Source organism: Corvus moneduloides, chromosome 20, assembly GCF_009650955.1.
Source record: "Corvus moneduloides isolate bCorMon1 chromosome 20, bCorMon1.pri, whole genome shotgun sequence".
NCBI classification, from domain to species: domain Eukaryota; kingdom Metazoa; phylum Chordata; class Aves; order Passeriformes; family Corvidae; genus Corvus; species Corvus moneduloides.
The window spans coordinates 4,623,419-4,647,121 of NC_045495.1; the positions used below are offsets into that span (position 1 = coordinate 4,623,419).

Genomic DNA, 23,703 nt, shown 5'->3' on the forward strand with positions numbered 1-23,703 from the left:
GTCGGCGCCGCCCGCCCCCGGCGCAGCCAAGATGGCGGAGGGGCTGGAGCGCGTCCGCGTCTCGGCCGCCGAGCTGCGGGACATGGTGGCGGCGCAGGCCCGGGCAGCCGGCGGCGGGCGAGGTGAGGGGCGCCGGGGGCACTCGCGACCCGCTGCTGGGCCTTCCCTTCCTCGCAGCGGCACCTCCCCGCGGCCGCGCACGGCCCCGCGGCCGCACTGCCCGGCAGCGCCTGGGGTAGGGCTTGGGGCAGAGCTGCCGCCCCGCCGGCGCCGGCACGGGGGTGTCCGGGGTGGGAGCGCACGGCCGGCGCCGCACCGAGAACGGGGAGGCTGCGGGGCGGGCGGCGGCGGCAGCTGGAGCGGCTTTCCCCCGGGATGGTCGGTCCCAGCCTCTCGGGGTCCCCCGGGCCGAGTCCTCGGTACCGGTGGAGGTTCGGGGCTGCTGCCGGTGCGCGGTGCTGACAGGGGGAAAAGTTTAGGGAATGCAGCGGGAACGGCCCGGCTTTGGTGGGTTGTTTAACCGTGCGTGGTCCGGCCTGGGTTCTGTAACGATTTTTTGTGTAAATACGGTTAAGGGAGGAGGAGAGAAACGTTACCGGATTGTGAGCGAGGAGGAAAGGCGTCTCTGATGCAATACGGTCTGTTGGCAGAGCAGGGGCTGGGGGATGGCAGCTCTGGCACCAACAACAGGCAGGTGACTGCTGCTGAGCCTGTGATGATACGACTTTACTCTCGTTACTTGTGCTAAAGTGTCGTGTTGAGCTTTGTCTGTGCCTTGTTGGTGCGTTGAGGCAAAACCTGTTGCAGGACGGGGTTTGTAAATGGATCAGGCCAAGGATTTGGTCAGCTGTGTTACACTTTCTCATTTGCTGCTCTTATTCTGTGATTTCCTGTACATATTAACATAGATTTTCAGATCTCTCCTGGACCTGCCCTGAGGGTGGCAGGCTCTTTGCACTGAAATATTTCTCCTAGAATATTTGTCGTGGTATTTTTTGGTGCCTGGGAATGAGTTCCTACTGTCTGTTTTTCCCCAGAAAACATGAAGGAGGTGAAGGAGCCGAGGCATCGCAAAGACAACAGGCGCCCAGACCAGGAGATTTACAAGCCCGGCCTCTCCAGACTGAGGAGCAAACTTGTGCCACCAAAGCAGGAAGCCTCAGAGAAGGAAAGGAGCAGAGCTGAGGATGACAAGGAGGAGAGTGCTGGGGACAAGGACTCTGTGGGAATGGGAGCTCCAGCTGTGGAGGACTGGGACAAAAGTGATGGCCCCAAGCAGAACGGTCCTTCACAGGACAAGGAAGAAACAGAGACCAAAGGCAGCCTGCAAAGCCAGGAAAACTTATCTAAGCAGCCCATTGTGGATGAGTGGTGTCCAAAGACCCCCAGAAGAACCAAGAAACCAGACCAGCAGATCTACCAGCCTGGGAAGCGCCTGCACTCGGCTGCTAAAGAACCCTCCCTGCGGTCAGCGAGCGAGGAAATCACCGGGAGGATGGAGCAGCTGAAAGTCGAGGGAGATGAAGAGACCGAGAAAAGCGCTGGAAAAGACACCAACAGGAGAATTAAATCAAGCAAGGAGGATAGAGAGGGGAGCCAGGCAGGGGAAGCAGTGAAAGCCTCCAGGGGAGATAAAGGGAGACGAGCAGAGCGAAGTGACAGGGTGAGGAGGATGGGGGATGAGGTGCTGCCGGGGAAGCTGGGCTCTACCAAGCGCTATTCCCGCACGGACAAGCGGCGGAGCCGGTACCGCACCTGCAGCACGAGCTCAGCTGGAAGTAACAACAGCACAGATGGAGCCCTGCTCGTGGATGGGGTGGAGAGGCGGCAGGAGCGTGCCAGGGAAAGGATACGGCCTAGGAAGCAGCTCTCCATGTCCTCCACCGACTCCTTGGACGACGACAGGATTGATGAGGCAGAAGCGTACGTCTCCAGCAGGAACTCGGACAGGAGGAGGCATTCGGAGCAGAGCCGAGCTTCCAGGAGTGAGAGCGAGTGGAGCAGCAATGGCAGGGAAGTCAAGGGACCCTTTCGAGTCACATTTGACAGCAGGACCATGAACAGGGACGTCAGCCTGGCAGATACAGATAAAAAAAAAGTCCCTGAAGGCCTTAGAGCTTTCAGAGGCGAGGAGCCAGAGCAGGGAGCCCCAAGGGAGGGGCCGTGGGATTCTGTTCCTGCCTGCCAACACGGACCTCTCTGCCAGCTCAGTGGGTGTCCCTGAAGCCACTCACCCCACGCCCAGGCTCCTGCTGGGCGGGGCTGGCAGCAAAGGACCCCGGAGCCGGGGCCGAGGTGGCACTGCCCGCCGGCTGTGGGACCCAAACAACCCGGACCAAAAACCCGCCCTGAAGAGCCAGACTGCTCAGCTTCACTTCCTAGACACGGATGATGAAGTGAGCCCCACCTCCTGGGGGGAAGCCCGCCAGGCCCAGCCCTCCTACTATAAATTCCAAAACTCTGACAATCCCTATTATTACCCTCGTGCCTCCGGGCAAGGCCCCCAGTATCCGTATGGTGGATATTCCCTGCAGTACCCTATGGGTCCAACCAACGGGGTGTACCCAGGAGCCTATTACCCCGGGTACCCTGGCCAGGCAGGGCAGTACCTGTGTGGCCCACTCCCCCCCACTCCTCTGAGCCCCGAGATGGAGCAGCAGATGAGGAACATGCAGCAGCAGGAGCTCAGCAAGCTCCTGCGCGAGGCTGGGAACCAGGAACAGCAGCTCAGCAACCTCCTGTCCAGAGACCGCATCAGCCCGGAGGGGCTGGAGAAGATGGCCCAGCTGAGGTTCGTGGGTGGGCTGTAGAGGGGGGAGTGAGTCATTTCCAGGGTGAAATACAAGAGAATGGTGTCTCCCTGGGGATCTCTGTGTCTCAGAGGCTGGGAGATGGGGTGCTGGGTTGCTGCTTTTTGCTGTGCTGGGTCTGTTTGTTGTGTGCCAGTGGTGTGTGGGTGGTGGAAGGAAGCTGTGGGTGAGGATGGATGTCATTTCCCTGGGCTGAGAGCTAAGCGGTGGCTTCTTGTGCTCAGTGAATGCCTTGCAGGGACACAGAGGAGCAGGACAAGTACCTGCTGCAGCTTTTTGGTTCTTCTGGCTCTTGCTGGAGCTGATGTTTCTCAGTTCCAGAGCTCTCTGTTTTTGTCATCAGACTTCTGCTTTCTTACCTATCCTCAGCGTGTGCTCAGGAAGCATTTTGTGTATTCCTGGTGCTGTGCAACAGTGGCAGTGCCTTTCCAGTGCTGTGTAGTTTTGCTCTTGATGCCACTCAGCGTGGTGACACTTTTTTGAGCTGGTGATGCCAGGCTGGCAAGAGAGAAGTAACGCTGTTGCTCTGGAGGGTGGTTAACATGGGCTGTAACAAGTTTCTAGTTGGCATCTTTCCCCTTTATTTGTGACCTGTGTCTGCAGGGCTTCTCTGGAGGCTGATTTTCAGAGCTGACTGGCAGTAAATCTAGCAAGCGAGCTCATTTCAGAGCTTGTTCTGTGTTTTGGGCACTCGCTCTATAGACCACAGGGTGGGATATGTCTGTGATTGAAGCAGCACCAGAGGTTTCAGGTCTTCCTCAAGGTGCTGAGGTTACCCAGAACTGTAGTGTGGAAGGAGAGGAAGCACTGTGGAGTGATGCTGTGGCCTGTGGAAGCCCACGCTGCCCTGGGAACATGGGCACAGTTGACCCTGTCCCTGCTGGCAGTGTCCCTTGTGTCCTGCCTGTGTCCGAGTGCCTGCTGCCTGCTGTGTGGGGACTCTTACCCGATGTCCATCTGCAGAAATGTCCAGTTCCCTTGGTGTTTGTGCTCTTCAGGTGCATATGCAGGGTTTGGGGCCTGTGTGGGGTCAGGCAGCCCATCCTGGCTCTGTGCTTTGTGCATCCTTCTCTTATCCTGTCAGGCTCTTCCAGGTATTGCCATCTGGCTTTGCTCCAGGTTTTACCATCCACGCTCTCCTGTTGTTTCTGTAGGACTTGAAAGATTAAAAGGAATAAGGCTGCTAAGGCAGGAACAGCTGAGGATCCCCTGTACCATTAACTTACCCCGCTATTTCAGAGCTGTTCCTAGTCTGCAGTTATTTTATTAAATTTGGGGGAGGAATTCTGCTCTGGCATCCAGGCAGGGCTGTGGGCAGCTGACGAGGGGAACGTGATTTCTGGGACTCTGAGACTTTATTTCCATTGGCTGTGATGTTCCCAACTCATTCAGTTTTGAGGAAGCAGGGTCTGTGCTCTGCTGTGTATTTTGGTTGGATGGAAGGGGGGATGGGGGTCATTTTAATGGCAAGAACTCTGTTGCCCCGGGGTTCTTTGTGTGTTTGTTCCTGGCCCAGACGTTGTGCTCAGGAGGAGCTGTTGCACTGACCACTCCCTGACTGTGTTTTGCTGTAGGGTGGAGATGCTGCAGCTTTATGAACGGTGCCTCCTCATGGACATTGAGTTCTCTGACACCCAGAACGTGGACCAGTTACTGTGGAAAAATGCTTTTTACCAGGTGATTGAGAAATTCCGGCAGCTCCTCAAGGACCCTCAGGGGGAAAATGCCCAGGAAATTCGAAACAAACTGCTCTTGCTTCTAGATGAGGTAAGAAGAGAGAAACATCCCCGAATTCCACTAAACCTTTGGGTGGGATTGACTGGTTTTTAGAAAGGGATGGTGTAATGGGACAACTGGTTGTCTTGATCCTATGCATGAGTTCAGATTCCTTATGTCATCCATATGCAAAGAGGATGCTCAGACACATTATGGTTTAGTGTGGCAGGTGTATGTTTAGGTAGACATCTGTAACAATTTAAACCAGGTTTGTTTTGCTGTGTTTGTGTTAATAAGAAATTGATTTAAGCTAAAATGAAGTGGAGCTAAACAGAAGTGTTCCTGGAGGTGCTTGTGCCATCTTTACCAAATTTGCTTGGAAGTCATTCTGTAAAACTGCAGCTCAGTTTAGTCTTTGTACCAGGGAGGCTGAGAGACCTGAAAGAATGTGTTTTACAGAATTAGGATGGTGGAGGCCTTTAGTCCAACCTCCTGCTCACAGCAGGACTCGTTAAACACTAAATCAAGTCAGTCCTGATTTTGTGTAGCTCAGTCTTCAAAACCTCTGAGGCTGGAGATTCCCCAACCTCCTTATTGTGTTCTGAAGGGAAACAGCCCAAACCTCAGGGAGAGGGACCTCCTTTCTTCAATGAGGCAGGGATGGTGTGGTGATTTTGTGCTTGTCATCAGAAAGATCATAACATCCAAGTGTGTGTGTGTGTGCGTGTGTGTTTTGCAGGGCTCTTCTTTTTTTGACAGCCTCCTCCAGAAGCTGCAGGTGTCCTACCAGTTCAAGCTTGAGGACTACATGGATGGGATGGCCATCCGCAGTAAACCTCTCAGGAAAATGGTAGGTTGGCTTCCTCCTGGAGACTTCTCATCCTGATAATCCTGTGCAAGGTGCTGAACTCAGTGTGCTGCCCTTGCCAAGGGGCAGGCAGCTGTCCTCCAAGCAGAGCCAGTTTGTTTGCAGGGAATCTTTCTCAGCTGCTGGAGAACTCTGCACTCTGGTGCAGTACCATTTCTTAGTTTCCTTTGCAAAGAACTTGTTTTGTACCAGTTCTGTGAGCAGAGCTAATAAAGGAAAGAAGTGTCCAAAGGGACCCTGACCATCTCTTTTTTTCTGCCTGTGGAATCCAGAATAATGAGGGAAAGCTGGCAGTTGTGCTGCCTCCCTGACGTGTTGCCCTGAGCTGTGAGTGCAGGTGCAAGGGACAGCTGGGAAAGGATATTTTAGTCCAGCTCCATTCCCAGAGAAATGTGTTTATCTAACAGCTGTCCTCAAATTGGTCATGGACCGAACAACTCCCTTCTGAAGAGAGGTGGGATATTGTGTCAGAGAGAAGGTGTTTAGGGGGTTGGCTTGGCCCTGCAAATGCTGAACCAGTGCTGTGGAGCCTTGTCATGTCATTCTGCTGCCCTTCTGTGAGACCTTCAGTGTGTCACTGACCTCCTCTTGGCTCTGTACAACCCCTGCGGGCTCGCTGGGTCTGCAGGTGAGTCAGGGCTGTGTCCCAGGTGGTCCATGGCTGCTCCTTTGCAGGTGAAGTACGCTCTGATCAGTGCCCAGAGGTGCATGATCTGCCAGGGGGACATTTGCCGGTACAGGGAACAGGCCAACGACACGGCGAACTACGGCAAGGCCCGCAGGTAGGCACTCAGCTGCTGTGTCCTTGCAGCACAGCTCTGCCTCTGGATACCAGGGATGGATGTCATTTCATCCCTGAACTTGCCTCTAGCCAAAGAAGTCTTTCTCCTCCTTTTTAAAGTCTGTCCACTCCTCTGTTGTGTAGCAGTCCTGTAAAGCTGAAAGATGTAGCTGGATTTTGCTGCTCCAGAGAGCAAGCTGCCAGATCCAGCCATCCTCCATCTAGAAGTGGAGGTTGTGGAAGTTGTCCTGTGCTGATCCTGCAGCAGGGAGGGTTTAGGCCACTGAGCCTGGCAGAATTGCTCTTGTATTTTCTGGTGGCTTTTGCATGCATACGTTCTCACTCCATCAGAACTTACCCGCACTTGTTGCTTGCTTCCTGCTCGTCTGTGGGGTGAGCCAGGGGTATTTCCTTCTGCAGCTGGATCTGCCCTCTCTTGTCCAGTGCCTCATCCTTCCCCAGGATGCTCACTCCTGCAGGCAGAGGGCACTTGTGGGAAGGGCCCGTTCCCTGCAGAAATGCCAGTTCCAAGGGGAGTTCTGCACCCTTGAGGACACGGAAGGCAGCCTGATGTCCTTTCAGTAACCCTTTCTCTCTGTTGTTTCCCTTCCCAGCTGGTACCTGAAGGCTCAGCAAATTGCTCCCAAAAACGGCCGCCCATACAACCAGCTGGCACTTCTGGCCATCTACACGGTGAGATGCTCCTCCTGCCAGGATGTGCAGGCACAGGGAGAGCCTCTGGGATGGCTGTGAGATTCCATCTGGTGGGGAAAGGCATTGTTTAGGGCAGTGCTCAGATGGTTTGGGGTTTTTTTCTTAGAAGAAAAAAAAAGCTGATGGCAGGATGTGCTGTGTGGGTTCCAGCTGCTATGGCTCCAGGCAGCTTTGTCAGATACACGCTACTCCCTCAGGGATTTTGGGGACTGTTCTGTGGGCTGTCGAGAGTGTTAACTGTTTAAAGCTGAAAACACAGCCCACTTTTTGCATGAAATTTTTGTGCTCAGAGCCATCTGTGTGGTGTCTTATCGCTGAACCTGTGGGCATTGGTCTAAGCAGCATCCACACGTGACTTCCTCGGGTTTCAGTTGTGCTGGCTATGCCAGCCGTGCAGGAAAACTGACTTCAGGGAAGATGTGACAGCAGATAATGGAAGCATCGTGCTGGGGCACAGAGGCTGGTAGGGATCTGCCAGTTCACAACACTGGAAGATGCTGGTTTAAAGTAGAGCAGTTCAGAAGCACCTTTCCTTCATGGCTGGGAAGGACCTTTCTGACTGTGTCTGTCTGCCCCAGGCAGTATTGAGGGAGAGGGAAGGGGAAGCACATGGGAGCCTGGCTCTGGATGCCCCAGAAGGAGTGGCAGCTCTGAGCCTGGTTGTGTTTCTTGCAGAGGAGGAAGCTGGATGCTGTGTACTACTACATGCGCAGCCTGGCTGCCAGCAACCCCATCCTCACTGCCAAGGAGAGCCTCATGAGTCTGTTTGAGGAGACAAAACGCAAGGTGAGCCTTGGAGCTGGGCTGTGGATGCTGCACCTGCCTGTGCTGGAGAGCGTGGAGAGGATGGTGGCTTTTGGACTTGGAGGCACTCCTTACCTACTTCTAAGAAATTTCATGAGAGAGGCAGCCTTCAGAATGATGGCTTTGGGGTGGTTTGAGCAGCTGAATCTCTTGTTTCTGGGTCACAAACTGATTTAGCTGAGCTCAGCAAGGGCTGTAGGTTGCTGTGGTTTGCAGCGTGGCCTTGGTGTGTAGCACAATCATTGCTTTATTCCGTGGGTGCCCCACTCCTGTGGGGATGGGTAAGGGAGGCTGCAGTGCCTTTGTGCCCCAGGGAGTCACCCCAAATACAGCACATGGGCTGCCACACACTCCTGGGACTGGACACTCTTGTCCTGGGATAGTTGGAGTTGAAAACTTCTCACCTGCACTGTCCTGTAGAGTCAGAACCAAATTCTGGACCTGACCCTGGGTTGTGAAGCAGGGCAAAGGGCTAATTTTTCCATGTTAATGAAATGATACACTTCTCCTGACCCTTGATCCCTCTGTGATCTGAATGTGTCCTGTGTGCCCAGTCCGAGCAGATGGAGCACAGGAAACATCAGGTGCTGGATGTGAGCCCCAACCGCCGGGGCAAAGGCAAGAAATCCACGCTGCGACAAGTGGGAGATGATGCCACCAGGCTGGAGATCTGGATCCATCCCTCCCACCCCCGTTCCTCCCAGGGCCACGAGTCCGGCCGGGATTCTGAGCAGGACAATGGGCTTGGGAACCTCAGCCCCAGCGACGTGAGTACTGCAGGAGGCGGCGGTTGGCTTTGATGTCATGTGTTTGGAATGCAGTGGAATGACACTGGATCTGTTTTGCTTTCCTGTTGCTAAATTTTCCAGTGTTTTGGCTTTCCCTGTGGGAGCTGTGCCTGGGTCAGGCTGAGGAGCTGGTGACCTCGTGCCTCTCGTGTTTAAGGCTTGTTGTTACCATCCCTTTTCTTGGCAGCGCGCGCTGGCGTGGCTGATGTGGAACAGGAGAGGGGCACAAACAGAAGATGCTGTAAAATGCTTCTGCTCTGAGGGCTCTAACTTGGGTGTGGTTCCCAGTGGGAAATGAGGTCACGTGCTGGAGATCAGGGTTAACAGTGACCCTGGAAGTTCTGAGGCTTGTTCTGGAAGTGTGTCACTTGTCCCATTGCCAGATGGTTGGAGGTTTGCACTGGGAATGTGAAAACCGTGGTTTCAATTTCCAGTGTAGGTGTTACATTTGCATAACTTGCTCTGCTGAGAGGCCAGACCAGCACCTTTCTTTTGCAAGAATTAAAAATATAATGAACTGGTGGTGTCTCCTGTGAGCCTGTCCAGCTGTACCTTGCAGGAGGAGCCTGGGTGAACTCTGTGTCAGGCCCAGGAATGCGGGCAAAGGCAGTGGTGGTTGGGAGCTCATCCTCCAGGAATCTTTGCACTGCTCTGGCACATTTGACTTGCAAGAGAACTTGCCAGGGAGCTCTGGGCTGCCTGTCCTAAAATGGCTGTTGAGGATGGGAGTTTAGGAGAGCTGGGAAGACCTTCCCTGCACACTGTGGGGCCCAAAGCTTCTTGGATTTGTGCTTTTGCAACGAATTTGTGACTTCAGCTGGGTGGAACTGGGATGAAGTCTTGGAGCTTTGAAAGATAAGCTCTGGCACGTTGCTGCAGCATTTTTCATATGTTCCTGCCCTTGGTTGTTTTCCCTCTCCTCAGCTTTTCTTCTGGGGACTTTTGCTTCCTCAGCATCATTGAAAGGAACGTGCCAAGCTTTAGCTTCTCCATCAATCATTGATGAAGATGCTCGGCGTAAGATGCTGTCAGTGTTTTTGGGGCGTTGGGAGTTTTCTCTTTTGCAGTGCTCTCACATGAGGCAGTGTAGCAGCTGGCAAAGTGGGAGGCAGCAATGTGTTTGTAGTGCACCACTGTAGAGCCTCCCCTCGCTCTGTTCAGTGGGGTCTGTGCTCTCTGAAGTGCAGCTTGCTGCCACTGTCTGTACACGTTTGTCTGATATTTACCATTAGTCTTGATTTCCTTCTGTTTGAAACATTGGCTCCTGAAGAGTACGAGCTTTCTGATCATGGAGAAGCCACGCCAGCAGAAAATAGAATGGCAAAAGGGTGGGGGGAGCTGAGGGCCTGCGTTTGGGCACTGTTGGTTTTGGCAGCCAAGATATTTATTCTCAGGCTGCCTGCGCCTGCCGTGGGGCAGCACTCGAGTTGGTGCAACTGCTTATGGGGCCCTGTCACCCAAAATAACCACGTGGAAAGAAAACCTTAAATCTGTGTCGCTGCCAAAGCTCCCGAGCTGTGAAGCCGTGGGCTGGATAAAGACAGCAGCTCTGCGGGAAGCTCTGGACTCCTTCCTCCTTGAAGCTGTAGCCTCTTAGCCTGCTCCTCGCAGCATCCCCGGGTGTTTTGGAGCTGCTCGGCTGGAGAGGAGCCGAGCAGCCCTGAGTTGCCACTGTGTGGCACTGTTTGGCCTCGGAAGGGCCCTGCCTGGCCGGGACAGGAGCAGGAGCAGCCCTGGTCCTGGCAGCACCTCTGCCCCACATCCCTGGCTGGCCGGAAGGGAACAGCTCTGCTCCCAGGGGACGTGTGCCAGCGTTTGTGTGTCATTTTGGGGAAATGAGGCTAAATATGTCATTGCCTCCTCGGTCCCTTCCTTGCCAGCTTCAGCCCTTGAAAGGGCAGAGAGAGGCAGGCTGTGTTCTGTGCTGGCCCTGACAGCTGTGCTCTGCAGGTAGCAGAGGCATCAGTCTTATGGCAGCTATTTCTGGGCCAGAGAAGGGCATTTTACAGGGTAAAATGGATCAGTTCAGATGGCAGCAGCAGATAGAACGCTGCAAGTAGAGGTATAACAGCTCTGGGTGCATTCTGTGCAGGGTGTGGGACTGAGGCTGCTTGTACCCTTCAGACAGAGGCTGTTGTTTCAAACCCAGCCACAAGTGGTTTGAGTGTGAGGATGCTGTTCTACAGGTGGCAAGAAATCGATTGGGGATGTTTTCTGTCCTCAGTAGTTGCTGTCTTCACCGTGCATGTGGTGAGGTGCCAGTCCTGTGATGTGACACACTTGGCAGGGAGGTGCTGCACGATTGCTCTCCCAGGACCTGCTGGCGTGTGTGCTGTCCCTGTCAGCACAGGCTTACACATCTCTGCTCAGCACTGACTTCATTTTCCCTTATGCAGCTCTGTACAAAGGCCCCAAATTTTCTTTATTTCAGGGTCAGGAGCCCACAGTCTGGAGTTGGTAATGTGGGATGGCAAGAGTGAAAAGGCCAACTCAAACTGCAGCCATTTCTGGGATGAGGGAAGCATGTGGGGCTGGAAGTTTGCCTTGCACTGTGTTTTTAGGTGGAGGCTTGGCAGAGCTGCCCGTTTCACAGTTTGCTCCATCCCCTTTTCTTCCAGTTCTGCATCTTCCTAGAATGCACCACCTGTGCACACCAAGGGGCGTAAATCTGTGTTTGTCCCCTTCCTCTGTCACTGGATTTGGCACTGCTGGCACACAGGGCATGGGACAGTTTCAAAGCAAGCTGAGGAGGTGTTTGAGTTGCAGCCTGGCTGTTTTGTGCTCAGGGTTTTGGCCATAGCCTTTTGGGGTTTCATTCTGTGAATGGCTGTTCTCTGTGGTCTCTTGTACGTTGCATGTTTCTGGGTGTGCAGGGGCAGGCTCACCCTTTACCTGGCAATATCTGGTCACTTCATGTGCAATTCCAATGAGAAATGCTAAAAAAGGAGGCTGAGCCAGTGAACAGTTGTGTTGGTGAGCCAAAGAGCTGAGCCTCTGCCATTTCTTCTCTGCCCCTGGTTTCATTTGCCATGGGTCTGTACTCATCTTAGATCTGATAGTACCGTAAGCAGTTTGCTCTGCAGGCTGTGAATTGGTAAAGCAAACAGGGCAAACGGGCTGTCAGTCTCTTGAGAAAGTGCTAATATTACACTGAGTTTGAGATTTTAATCACTCCTGTCAGGAAATGCTGAGTTAAGGTTCTCACAATTGCTGCTGCCTGCTGCCTGTGCTCTGCAGTAGACACTTCCTTGTGTTACCACGCAGCATGCAGATACTAATAAAGATTGCTGCAGCTAAGATTAGGGAAGAGAGGTTTTCCCTTGGCAGGCCAGTAATTGAATAATACTTCTCTCCAGATGTCTGAATACTTCATCATCATTAAAGAATTAAGTCTCTTAGCCTCTTTGTGAGAGGTCAGTCTTGTAGAACCATCAAAAGTTTGGTAGGGCCACCCGAAAAGCTCTTGGGAAAGCAAAGGCCAGAGTCAAGATCGGCTGTCACAGCCCTGTGCATCAGCTGCAGGAACATTCCCATTTTCCTCCAGCCTGCTGGTCAGGGATAGAGGTTTTGGATTTGCCTCGTGCTGGGTGCCTATGGAGCAACAGCTCCTTTGCAGTGGCAGAGAAATTGGGGTGGAACCATTAGCTCTGGAATTCAGAGGAGATTTTAACTGCCATTTCTTTACTCAGACTTTCTTCTCAGCAACAAGGAGTGTGAACACTGCACCAGGGTTTCCATGAGTGAGCAGTAAATACTACCATGAGGCAATTTTGGGAATGCCTGTGCATCCAGGAGCGTGGGCAAGACCTTGGGGGGCTGTCCAGGCTGCTTCCTCGAGAGAGGCCATGTGTCCTTAGTGAAAGAGGTCCCTGTCCCCCAGCTCCTGCATGTTTCACGTCCGTTTTTCCTTGGTGGTGTTTGTTGTTCCTGCTCTGTGCACTTGTTCCTCTTGGGCAGCAGCCGCTTGGGTGACTGGGCTGCCTCTTTCTCCTTCCTGGTTTCAGTCCATGCAGTTTTTTATCTGGTGGAGCTTGATCTTTGCATCTGGAGGGATGAAACCTCAGTCTGGTAACAGTTGTGATGGGGGTTTCTTGGCCATTCTGCTCCTTTAGCCTGTCCTTCACTTGGACCAGTCACACACGGGAGCAGTAGTGGCCCGTGTCAGAGTTAAGCTTGCCTGGATGTCACTGCCTCTGCTCCCTGGAAGTGTCTGGTTTGTTCAAAGGCTGTTGTGGTGTGAGCTGGGTGTCTCTGAGCGTAGCCAAACTTTGCTCATGCAAATATACCCCAGAGACACCCCTGTTTCTGCTCCCTCCTCTCTCAGCTCTTCCCCTCACCTTGTAACTCTGTTCCATTACACATGACTGGAGGTAAGTGACAGGCAGAAGTGGAAATGATGTATTGCTGTAATGATGGTTGTTCTTCCATACAGATGCACGGAGAAGAGGCTGCTTGGGGAACTCATTATTTTTGGTGCATCCCTGCCAGGCTGGTGGGAGCATTTCTCCTCACTGCCAGCATGGTTGAGTGGTTTCTCTCAGGACAGTGAAAGATTGATCTTTTCTTTGCAGGCTCTTATGAATAATCTTTGCTGGATGAAGTACAGGGCTCCTACAGGGCGCTCTCATTTGATACCTGTGTGGTGTCAGGTGGGCAAAGCCCTCGGAATGGTCCATTTTAGGAGCCTCTGATCTGGAAAATGAACCCAGGCAGCTGGGGCTGTGCCTGTGGTTTAGATGGGCAGGGTGAAAAGCACAGACTTGCTGCCTTCCCCCCACTGCTGGGGCGTGGCTCCCCAAAAAGGTAACCCTGCTGCTGCACATGATGTCCTGTGCTGACTCTTGCACACTTTTAGGGTTTTTTTTAACCCAAAACTAGATGCTGGTGCAGAGAGTGGAGGGAATGGGACCCACTAGCCCAGCAGTGCCTGGACATACCCTGTGTGCTGTTGCTGCAGCTATTCCCACACCAGTTAAACATCTGAGCCACAGCACAGCAGCAGTGTAGGTGTGTCCCCAAAGGGAGGGAGTGTCCCCTCAGGTTTTTCTCACGGAAGGAGCCAGTGGGATGCACACAAGCTCTTACATTGTAGGCACCTTGTCACAGGAGGGTGGCTTCTGTTAGGTCAGGAAGTTTGTCCCCTCTCTGGTTAGATGCTCTCTAGTATTGGATGTGAGTGATCCTGTCTGTGGTCTGCTGTTGTTACGGGCTGTCCTTGCTGTCAGAGGATGGCAGTGCTTTGCCCCCCAGCCTGCTCGTAGCTGTGGTTGATCCACACCTCTGCAGAGCTGCCAGCCCCTGCTGAGCCTCCCCTGCAGCACAGCAGCAAGCAGAGATGCTCTCTGGGGTGGGAATGCCAGGCGCTAGCAGTCAGCTAAGGGCTGCCTTCCCTTATTTCTGGCCTTCATCTACTGCCTACATGAGAGAACATGCCCACATGAGAGAACAGCAAGAGCTGTTGCATCCTTAATCTTTGTGCCCAAAGTGAGACTTGAGAGGGAGAAGCGTGGAATTCCCTCTGTCCTGCCCTCATTTTCCTCACCCTCACAAGCTTGCAGGAAGCTGTTGGGTTTGGTTACTCATTCATGGAGGTCAGGACTAGGTCTGGGGTTTTTTTTTCCCCTTGTGTTTAGGAAACAGTTTATAAACTGTTTTGAGCATGGGGGAGCTGGTGGCGTGTGAAAGAGGCTTCTCAGCCTCTTTACTGCTGGACTTGCATTAATTCTCTGCCCTGCCTCCTTTTCTGTAATCTCTTTCTTGGTTGGCAGCGGGAGTATTTTCTGAGTGCTTTCCTCTGCCTGCAAGCCCTCTGCTTCCTGATATGACCTCGGCCACCAAGCCACCTTGGGGCTTTATTTTTACTCGAGCCATTTTGGTTCGCGTGGTGAGGTTGGTTTCTTTCCCGCAGCAGTGAGAAGACTTCTCTGCAGAGGAAGTAAAAGAGTGCCAGGCTGCAGTTGAAACTGGTTAAACACCAAAACCACACTCCTGGTCTCGCTGGGTTTGAGACGTGACTTTCAGCCATGCAGCTCAGCGCTGGCTTTTTTTTGCCTGCCAGTAGTGCACCATCCCTGCTTGCACTTCATTTTTTTAATAAATTGTGTTTTCACTTTAAATTGCTGATAAAAACCTTCTCGGCTGCAGTTCCTGTGTTAGCAATCCAACCAGAAATGCTGGTCCACTTTGCCTGGGCTTGTGATGTTCCATGGATGCTCCACGACAGCTTGTGCATTCATGTCATGTACAACCCAAATGTTGCTTTCCAGCACAACCTGTCCTTTTGTCACTACCCATAAATTGAAGGCTGAGCTATTGGTAACAGTTTCCAGAAGTTGGTGTTGATCTTTTCCACCCCCCCCGCCACCTTCTTCTTTTTAGGCCACGTTGGTGGTTTTATTTAACTGTGAAGAACAAGGCAGGCTCTAATGTTGCCTGAATGGGAGAGACACTGGCATGTTCTCCTTCTGGCAACAGGCATCTGGTGCTAATGTGTGTGGTGGATCAGAGGTAGAAGCACTACAAGGACATCGCTGAGTTGTGCCTGTGTGAGGGGCTCTGCTCTATCCCAGTGCTCAGAGAGGCTGCGGTGAGGGGAGTGAGACTTTGTGTTCCAACAAGCTTCTCATACTCCAAAACCAAGTACAATCATCCAGAAACCGCCTTTCCCTGTCAGTCACTCTTTCCTCATTTCCTCTCCTGCTGGTGCTGATCAGGCAGGGATTTGTGTGTAACCAAACCCCCTCCTGCTGCTGCACATGAGGCCTTTCTCAGAGCAGTGGGCTTGATGATCCTGGTGCTGCACAGTGGTGTTGGGAGGGAGAGTTTGCACTTGAGATGAGAATGCTGCCAGAATTGGCAGTACTGGTAAAGGAAGTAAAATATCTTAATAGCAGGGTTGGGAGATTTCCCAGAGCAGGGTGAAGGCTGTAGACACTGATTTCTCTTGAGATCTTTTTTTTGTTGTTAGTCTAACCTTGATCTTTGTCTGAAGTTGGCCCAGGCCAACGTTTCCTGCTGTCTGTTGTAGACTTTTTGGGATTGGCACCTCGTATCCCACAGCCAAACCTCTTAATTCTGCCATGGGGAATGTTTATTCCTCTTCAGTGTTGAATGAGCCATTTCCAGACAGGCTTCGTATCCACTGTGGAGGTGGGTACTAGGAAAGAAACTTCCTTCCGGAGGATCAGGGAGTGGAACCTGCTGGAGTCTGTGTCATTTCCTCTGTCCTTGGCTCTACTCTTCCTCCCCAGCACATTTCATTGCTGCATAATTCAGAGTGGAGAGGGAGATGCAGCAGGGTGGACAACTACCTGTGGGCTGTGGGAGTCTGAGGCACAGCCTGGCTGGGAGCAGCTCCCATTATCCCAGACGGGGAGCGTGGCTGGAAGAGTGGGAATGTGAAGGTTGCGTGAGATAATGCTGTCATCCTTCTGGAAGGCTCTGCCTCTGCTCAGCCTGTTGTCCAAATGTCTCCTCTCTTGGCCCAACTCCATCCTAAGCCTTTCAGGGTTCGATCTCTTCAGTCTTCACCCTTCTTAATTTCTCACATTATCTCCCTCCTTTATGGTTTAACCCCACAAATAATCTACTCTGGAGTAGTAAAGAGGGCTGACAACACCCTGAGCTGCCTTAACAGCTGATCTCTCACAACCAGAATTCATCACACATTTCTTCGTGTCAGTTTTCTGTCACAGGAAGGTGAACGCTGTTTATTCCTGGCAAACAGTGAGCATTTGAGTATAAGCTGCTTTTGGTTGGAGCTGCTTTAGTGCACGTGGCCTCCCCCTCACCTGCTGGACACAGAAGGCTCTGCCTGGGCTTTCAGTGCTTAACCAGATGCAGCCTTGAAGAGCTGAGCTTGTATCCTAAACGACCTGCAGCACCAGAGCCAATTTGTGAAAAGTTTTGTGTCAAAAATGAACTTGATATCTCAGCTGAGGACTCTCTGGCATGTTTGCATTGATTCAGAGAGTTTATGGTCAGCAGGGACCATTAGATCATCTTGTCTGATCTCCTGTATATCACAGGTCCTTAAATTTCACCCTGCTACTCCTATATGAAGCCAAATAACTCGTGTTTGGCTAAAGTAGTACTTCCAGAAAGTACAGTACTTCCAGAAAGACATCCAGCCTTGAGAATCCACCCTTTTCCTGGGGAGTTCGTTCCAGTGATAATTGCACTGGTTTTGAGACACTTTTACCTTATTTATGGAGTGAATGTTCCCAGTTTGTTCCCGTGCTTTGCTCTTCTGCAAAAGTGAAGAGCCCTTAAGTACCACAGAGGCACTTTGCACCCAGCAATCCAGTCGCCTCCCAGTCTTATTTTGATAACACTGAACAGATTGAGCTGTTGAAATTTTTCACTGCAAGGCGTCATTTCTAGCCTTTGAATCACTTTTATGGCTGTTTTTTTGGATCCTTACCAATTTTTCAGCATCCTTTTAAAAAAATAAGGGCACTAGAGCTGGATGCAGTATTTCAGTGTCATCCCCCACAGTGCTGTATTTAGATGTGAATGTGCTGTCCAGTGCCTGCTCTGCTTGCACATCCAAGGGATGTGTTTAATCCTTTTTTTGCTGGACACCGCCTTGGGAATTCAGCCATTGTGGTCCCTAAAGGCTTTTTGGAGAAGCTGCCTCAGGCACAATCTCCTGGAGACTTAATTTTGCATGTGATGCCAGATGAATAACATGACATTTGGTGTTGGAAACCCCCAGATTTTGAAGCTGTTATAGTAAACCCCATGTGAATGCTCTGCAGCCATCGTTACTTACTGCTCCAAACGGGCAGTTTGACAGCAGAGTTTCCTTTTGTTGACCAAAAACCTTGCTAGTGAGTCTCTACCATCCTCTTCCCATCCAGTTCAGTGAGGGTCCCTGAAGACCTCTCTTTAAGAGGTTACTGAATCAGTTTATTCGTTTAATGATATTTTTTCAAGAATGTTGCACATTACTAATTCATGGAAACCAAATTTAACTACAAGCTTGGTTGAAAAGGAAATAACACACATATAAATATTCCATTTGACCTGCTTTCATTGAGTTGAAAGTTCTGCTAGTAAATTCGTTATTAAATTATGTTGAATTTGTTTAGAAGTCAGATACTTGTTTTGGAGCCAGTGAAGTTACCATAGCTTGATCTTTACATTACTAAAGCAGATAATTTTCTTCCTTAACATTTTTCCTCTCACCTGCTCCCTGCTGGGATGAAGGAAGAACTCAAAAGCTCACTGCTTTTGCCAAGGGGCTTCTTAAATGCCTCTTTTTCCTCTTGCTGGGTTGCTGGCTTGTAACTCTTACAGCCATGAGATGTGTCCTGGAGCTGGAGCTGCTGCACTGCGAAAGACGAGGGAGCTGCAGGAGTGTCTCAGTGTGTCTTTACCTGTAAATTAATTTTTTTATGCCTTAAGGCCATGATGCATCAGGGTTCCCTCTCTCTTCCATGTCATAGCAAATTGGATTTTACGTTTGTGCAGTGTCTGATGTTAAGTAGCAGGATTTTCACTGGAATTGCTTCTGCTGCTACAGAAATCCATTTCAGGGCAGGACATTGCTCTGCTAAGCAGAAACCTGCACTAAACACGTGGCAAGAAGCAGCCAAGGCAAGCCCTGTATCCATTTGTGGTTGCAGGTGGTATATGAAGAGAAGTGATTATGGTAATTAGCCCAGCTGGAATTTGCCCACAGCTCTGTGGGTACCTTGTAAACACTGCAAAAATGCCAGACAATTTTAACAGCCCTTTTGTCTGATCTCCTTTGTGTAGGGTAGCCATTTGCACAAAACCCTTTCCACCAGCACTTTGGTGGGGTTACACCTGTAGCAGTAAAAACTCCTCCTGGTATCCTGCCAGCCGAGCCCGCTGCAGCATCCTGGGCTTTTCAGGAATCTCTGTATCAGTGTTGGACTGGGTGCTCTGAGGGAGCTGCCTGTGGAAAAAGAGGAATAAACCCTTGAGCTGGGAGTGAGAATATGGCACGTTTTGGGTGCCTGGATGTTATTTCACACAGTTCTCAGCAAGGAAGCTGTGCCTGGAAAAGCCTGACTGCCCAAGAAACCCTAAAAATATTTGGGATGAGTGTGGTACGTGTTTTGGAGCAGAGCTGTGTGGCTCTGTGGTCTGTATCCCAACCCCTTGTCACCGAGGAGACCCTTAGACTCAGGAGAACGTCCTGCTGTGCTCCAGGCCCTTCCACTCCGGTGGAGACAGAGCATTTGTTACAGGCAGTTTTGCATCTGGTCTCTTGATTAATGGACTTGTCTTTTGCAGCCTATTTTGACTCTGACACCGCTTTCTGCTCCACAGATGCTTTGCTGATGTTGAAGAAAGTTTGCCTTGCTTGATAAAGACCAGATCCTGGAATTTACTTCCAAACCTGAAGTAACAATTTTTAACTTGAAACGCTTTTTCCCCACGAGTCGCTTCTCCAGAATCTTTCCCTTATTTGGTGCCTCCTTCACAGCTGGGGCTGATGCTCAGGTGCCAAAGCTCTGTGCACTCCTTGCCCAGAGCCAAACGGGTTCAAGCGCAGCAGCGCTGCTTCCCAGCCTGGCTCATGGCACTCCTTTTCCTGTGCTCTCCTCTGGCATTTCCAGCATTGCTGTGCTGGGGTGGGGAACACCACTTTCAGCGTGGTCAGTGCAGTCTCTAGAGGCTGAGTGTTGCTTTCTTCTCTCCTGGCTGGAGATGAGGTGGACCTTTCCCGAAGCTGCCCGAGCGGTTCTGTGTTGCTGTCAGGCCGTGCTCCCTGCGGCCTTGAGGAGATTTGAGCTGGCTGTTCAGCCCCATTGCTATCTCTGCTCTTTTAGCTGCTCCACGAGAAGTTGTTAGTCACTGTTGATTCCTTCCATGGCAACAAATCCAGTTGGGTTGGCGGCGAGGTGTGTGAATGCTCCCCAAGCAGCACTGGGCTGCTTCCTCTGGTGAGGTTGTGTCTTCCCAGGTGGATTTAGTCTGTCTGCACATGCTGACTCATGACAGCAGAAACAGCTGTTTTCAGCTTCAGGCACTACTGTGTGCAGGGACCCCTTCTTTTTGACAGCTGGTTTGTTTTTGTAACTAATGCCTTCACTATATGCTCATAACTTCCATATCGGTGATGCCCTCTTTTCAGCTGGAAGGGCCAAAATCCAGTTTTTGACATAGTTTCGTTGTTGCATAAGCTTTTCTTGATGGGCTTTTCCCAAGTGAGCGACTGGGACCATCCAGATTTGGTTCCCTGTCCCAAGGAGCAGTGTTGCCCACAAAGGGCAGCAATGTCAGTGTGCTGGGAGTCCTGGTCTGGCATCCTGATATTGGCATGAGGGCTGTTTTTGGGAAATCTTTGGAGGGGACCGTTTTTAAGCTGCACAGTGAGTGAGATGAGGGCAGTAAGTTGTTGTAGAGCTCGTGGCAGCACCGTCAGGGTAGTGAGCATGCTGGCAATGCTTTTGGGAAGTGCTCCTCTCTGCCATGTGAATGCAGAGCAGGAGGTGACAGAACTTCCTCCTCTGTGCCAAGCCACTCACGGAGGTCGCCGTTTCCCTCTCCCCGTGAGAAGCTGAGTTTGATGGGAGGAGCTGGGAGGGCTCCCAGAGGCTGAGGGACAGGTGAGTCAGTAGGGAAACAGTCATCCAGAGAAAAGCCCAGTCAAAGCAGCCCCATGACCTTAGCATGAACCCAAAGATGAAAGGTCCAAAGTTGAGTGATGAGCTCATCAAAACCTCGAGGCTGTGAGAGAAAAAGTGGTGAAAGAAGCGAGAGGTGCCTGCTTGAGATGCCACAGTGTGGGGCACACAGGGCTCTGCCTGGGCTTGCTGAGGTTGTGATTTAAGTTGGCAAGAGGCATGAAACATGCTTCATTCCTAGAGGCAGGTATCACATTTCCTTAAAAACAATTATAAGTGAGCACATATCTCTGTCCCAGTTCTGTACTGGTTCCTGGGGAGTGTGACTGGTTAGTCCTTGGGATTGCGAGTGGAAAGGCTGAGTGTGAAACTTGCTCTGAGAAAATGGGGGCGAAGCCAATGTCCTGACAAGCCCTGCTGGAGCTGGATGTCTGTGGAAACACTCTGGGCATGTCCCTGCTGGGTGTCACTTCCCATTCAAGGTGGGGAATTTTGGTTTTCCCCCGCTGCCGGTAAAGTGTGGGGATCTCAGAACACTCCTGGGGCCGTGGGTGAATGTGGGCCTTGGAGGAAAACTTCTGCCCCAATTTCTTCTTTCCCCCACCTGCAGCCTGCCCATGAGTACTGCTTTCCAGTAGAGATGGGTCAGGCCATAAGCTCCTTCTCTTTTCCGTATTCCCCCTCGAAGCATGGACACCCTCTTCCAGATCTTGCACAGGGTCTTGCTGTGGGGCAGAGCACTGCCCACCGCCCCGCCAAGGCTCCTGCACTGAGCTGGGCGCTGTGATTCCTTAGATTCCTTGGGCTGTGTCTGTGTCAGGGTCTCTGATTTCAGCCAGAGCTGGTCACAAACCAGCTTTTTGCCTCCACAAGCTGTTGCCTGAAAAAAAAGTACCTGTTAAAGGCTTCAAGCTCTCAATTACCACAGTGTCCTAAGGTGAAGAATCAGCTATATCCAAACTTCACTGGCAGAATGAATAAGGGCTTTGCTGTGCTGTCCCAGTATTCCCCAGTCTCTTCTGGGTTCCATCTGCAGAGTTAATAAAATGGTGGCAAATCAAGTTGAGTTCTAGTGGAAAGGGCTCTTTAGGGCAGCAGTAAAATAGTGAGTAAGCAAGAACCCCTTGCTACAGGGGCCAGTTTAATTGGTCTGGCTTGTTTTATGAGACAGGTTTTATGTTTAAACTCGCACATGGCCCGGGAGCGACTCTGCAGCAGGGCATCATTCTCCTGCATGGATCCTTCGGGAACGCAGCCGGGTTAATTACACCTCACTGAAGGTGCAGAGCAGCTGGCATCGGTCATGGCATGAGCCCAGGGGCTCAGCAAATGGGGCTGGGAGGTGGCACCAGAGCTGGGATGCCAGTGACACCTGTCCCCTGCAGCCAGGCCTGGCAGGGAGCTCGGGAGGCACCGGCCAGTGCCCACTCTGCATCCTCTGGCACGTGCCCAGCTCTTGGCTGGGCACTGCCACAGCCCTGCCCAGTAATCTTATCCTCTCCCTGTGCTCCTGCTTCCCCCTGCGAGTGGAAGTGGGGGAGTTGAAGCTGTAAAAGCCCTGGGTGGATTGGAGCAGCGTGGTGGTGCTCTGGGTCGCTCCTGGTCAGCGTCTCCCTCGCAGCGCTCGGGGCCTGGCTTTTCTCAGCGCGCTGAGACTGTGCAGGCACAGGCGAGAGAGGAAAACCTCCTGCTCTGGGGAAGGTAAAAGTGAGGCCAGTCCACTCCTGCTGTGACACAGCCACCTCCAGGGCCAGGCTGAGTGAGTGCTTACCCACCCACAGCCATCCTCAGAGCCGTGTAGATAAGGACTGGGAAAGCCTGGAGCTGTGCTGAGCGAGCAGAGGTGGCCTGGGGCAGTAGTAAGCAATTATTCAAGGCAGGTTTTGAAGTCAGGGGATGCAAGCAGGGCAGGAAGCTGCCTTCACACCGTGTGCTACAGCCAGCTCCCCTGTGTCCCCTTAGCTCCACGTCCACGGAATCATGGAATGGTTTGGGTAGGAAGGGACCTTAAAGACCATCTAGTTCCAACCCCCCTGCCGTGGGCAGGGACAGCTTGCACCTGAGCAGATTGCTCAGAGCCCCATCCAACCTGGCCTTGAACACTTCCAGGAATGAGGCATCCCCAGCTTCTCTGGGCAGTTCAGTAGCTGTTCAAAATGCAGGGTCTCAGGGGCTCTGCTGGCACATCTGAGCACTGTCTGTAACACCAGTTAAATGATGGGGTGCAGCATCACCCCAGTCCTCCCTTGCTTCTGGAAGCTGCTCCTGATAGGGCACAAACAAAAAGTGCTTTGAGTGCTGCTGCTGAGCCCTCTGTGCTGGCTGCTCTGCAGAACAGCGCTGGGGAGGACATCCTGCTCCCTCTCTGCCGTGTCCAGCTGCTGCTCTGCCTCTGACACAGTCGGGAGCACGGAACAGGCTGCTGCTGGTGGTTGTGGGGTTGTTTTTTCTGTCGATGGAAATGCTAGTGGGGAACGCTGCCTTTGGGGACTCCTTTTGCAGAACCCCTTGGGCTGTGCTAAGCTTTGAGTTCGTGAGACATGGGGGAAGAGACCTTTGCCTAGGTATCGGATTTGGGGGTGCAGGTATTGGGTTTGGGGTGCCCGGGGTGTGGGGTTTGGGGCTCCCGAGGCACAGCAGCCCTGTGCAGGATCACAGGACCCGGCAGAGGGTGCTGTGTCTCCATCGCCTCTCCCAGCTCCGGTTCCAGCTCCAGCTCCAGCTGTTTGGCACTTGCCTCTGCCTCTGTGCATGATGTTTGTAAGAGTTTGGGCATGTCCATTTGGTTCCCATCTCCAGTGCCACCCCCAGCATCCAGGCCAGGTTCTTCTGTCACTGGGGACATTCTTAATTCACAGGAAATAGGAGAGAGTTTAATTGTTTTCTCCTCTCTCTCTTTTTTTTCCTTTTTTTTTTTTTCCCATGCAGCTGAACAAAAGGTTCATCCTCAGTTTTCTCCATGCCCATGGGAAGCTGTTTACCAGGATTGGGTAAGTGTGCAGGATGTTTATTTTATTTTCCTACGTTACAAGGCTTTTTGGGATTTAATATTGTTAGCAACTAAGCTGTGTTTGGAGCTGAGGGCACAGGGTGTGAATTCTTGCAGGCCTAGCCTCCTGGTTCTTATTCTCCTTACCCGCCCTCCAATCCACACTGGTTGGAGCTTGGGCTTTTCCTTCCCCCCACCTCAAAGCCCACTCCTGCCCATGCACCAGGACCCTCTGGCAGAAGCTGAGCTCAGATGGTTCACACACCCAGGAGGGACTAGAGGCTGTTTTCTCTCTCTCCCATCACCTAACTGTGCTCCCTTCCCTTGAATTTCTGGGTTTAACCCCCTCTCTTCCATTGCCCTCACCCAGTGCAAAGCTGCCTCCTGGAGCTCTCAGTGGCTGTTGCCTGTGAGGAACACAAAGCCATCGAGGCAGATCCACATGGTGGCTGAAAGCTGCCATCCAGAGTGTGTCAAAACAAGCCTTGCCCTTCATCTCTTTGCTGCCACTTCGGTGAAAACCCCGTAGCTGAGAGCTGCCCTGGCTGTGGGAACTGGTTTGTACAAAGTGCCCTTGGCAGTGGCTGTCAGAAATGGGTTTCAAGTAACTGAACAGCTACCCTTGAAGCA

At 52.0% G+C, this 23,703-nt stretch overlaps 1 protein-coding gene across 1 annotated transcript in view; it reads left to right on the forward strand.

The window, feature by feature from the left end:
* Positions 1-11: 11 nt before the first annotated feature.
* The window catches only part of SMG6 (SMG6 nonsense mediated mRNA decay factor), a 105,738-nt gene continuing 82,046 nt past the window's right edge, over positions 12-23,703 (forward strand). Inside the window, 10 exon segments of the mRNA XM_032129869.1 lie at positions 12-122; positions 1,038-2,103; positions 2,105-2,791; positions 4,385-4,577; positions 5,266-5,376; positions 6,070-6,176; positions 6,790-6,868; positions 7,565-7,675; positions 8,248-8,460; positions 23,013-23,074. Of these exon segments, the coding sequence (XP_031985760.1) occupies positions 32-122; positions 1,038-2,103; positions 2,105-2,791; positions 4,385-4,577; positions 5,266-5,376; positions 6,070-6,176; positions 6,790-6,868; positions 7,565-7,675; positions 8,248-8,460; positions 23,013-23,074 (2,720 nt within the window). The 5' untranslated portion in view covers positions 12-31.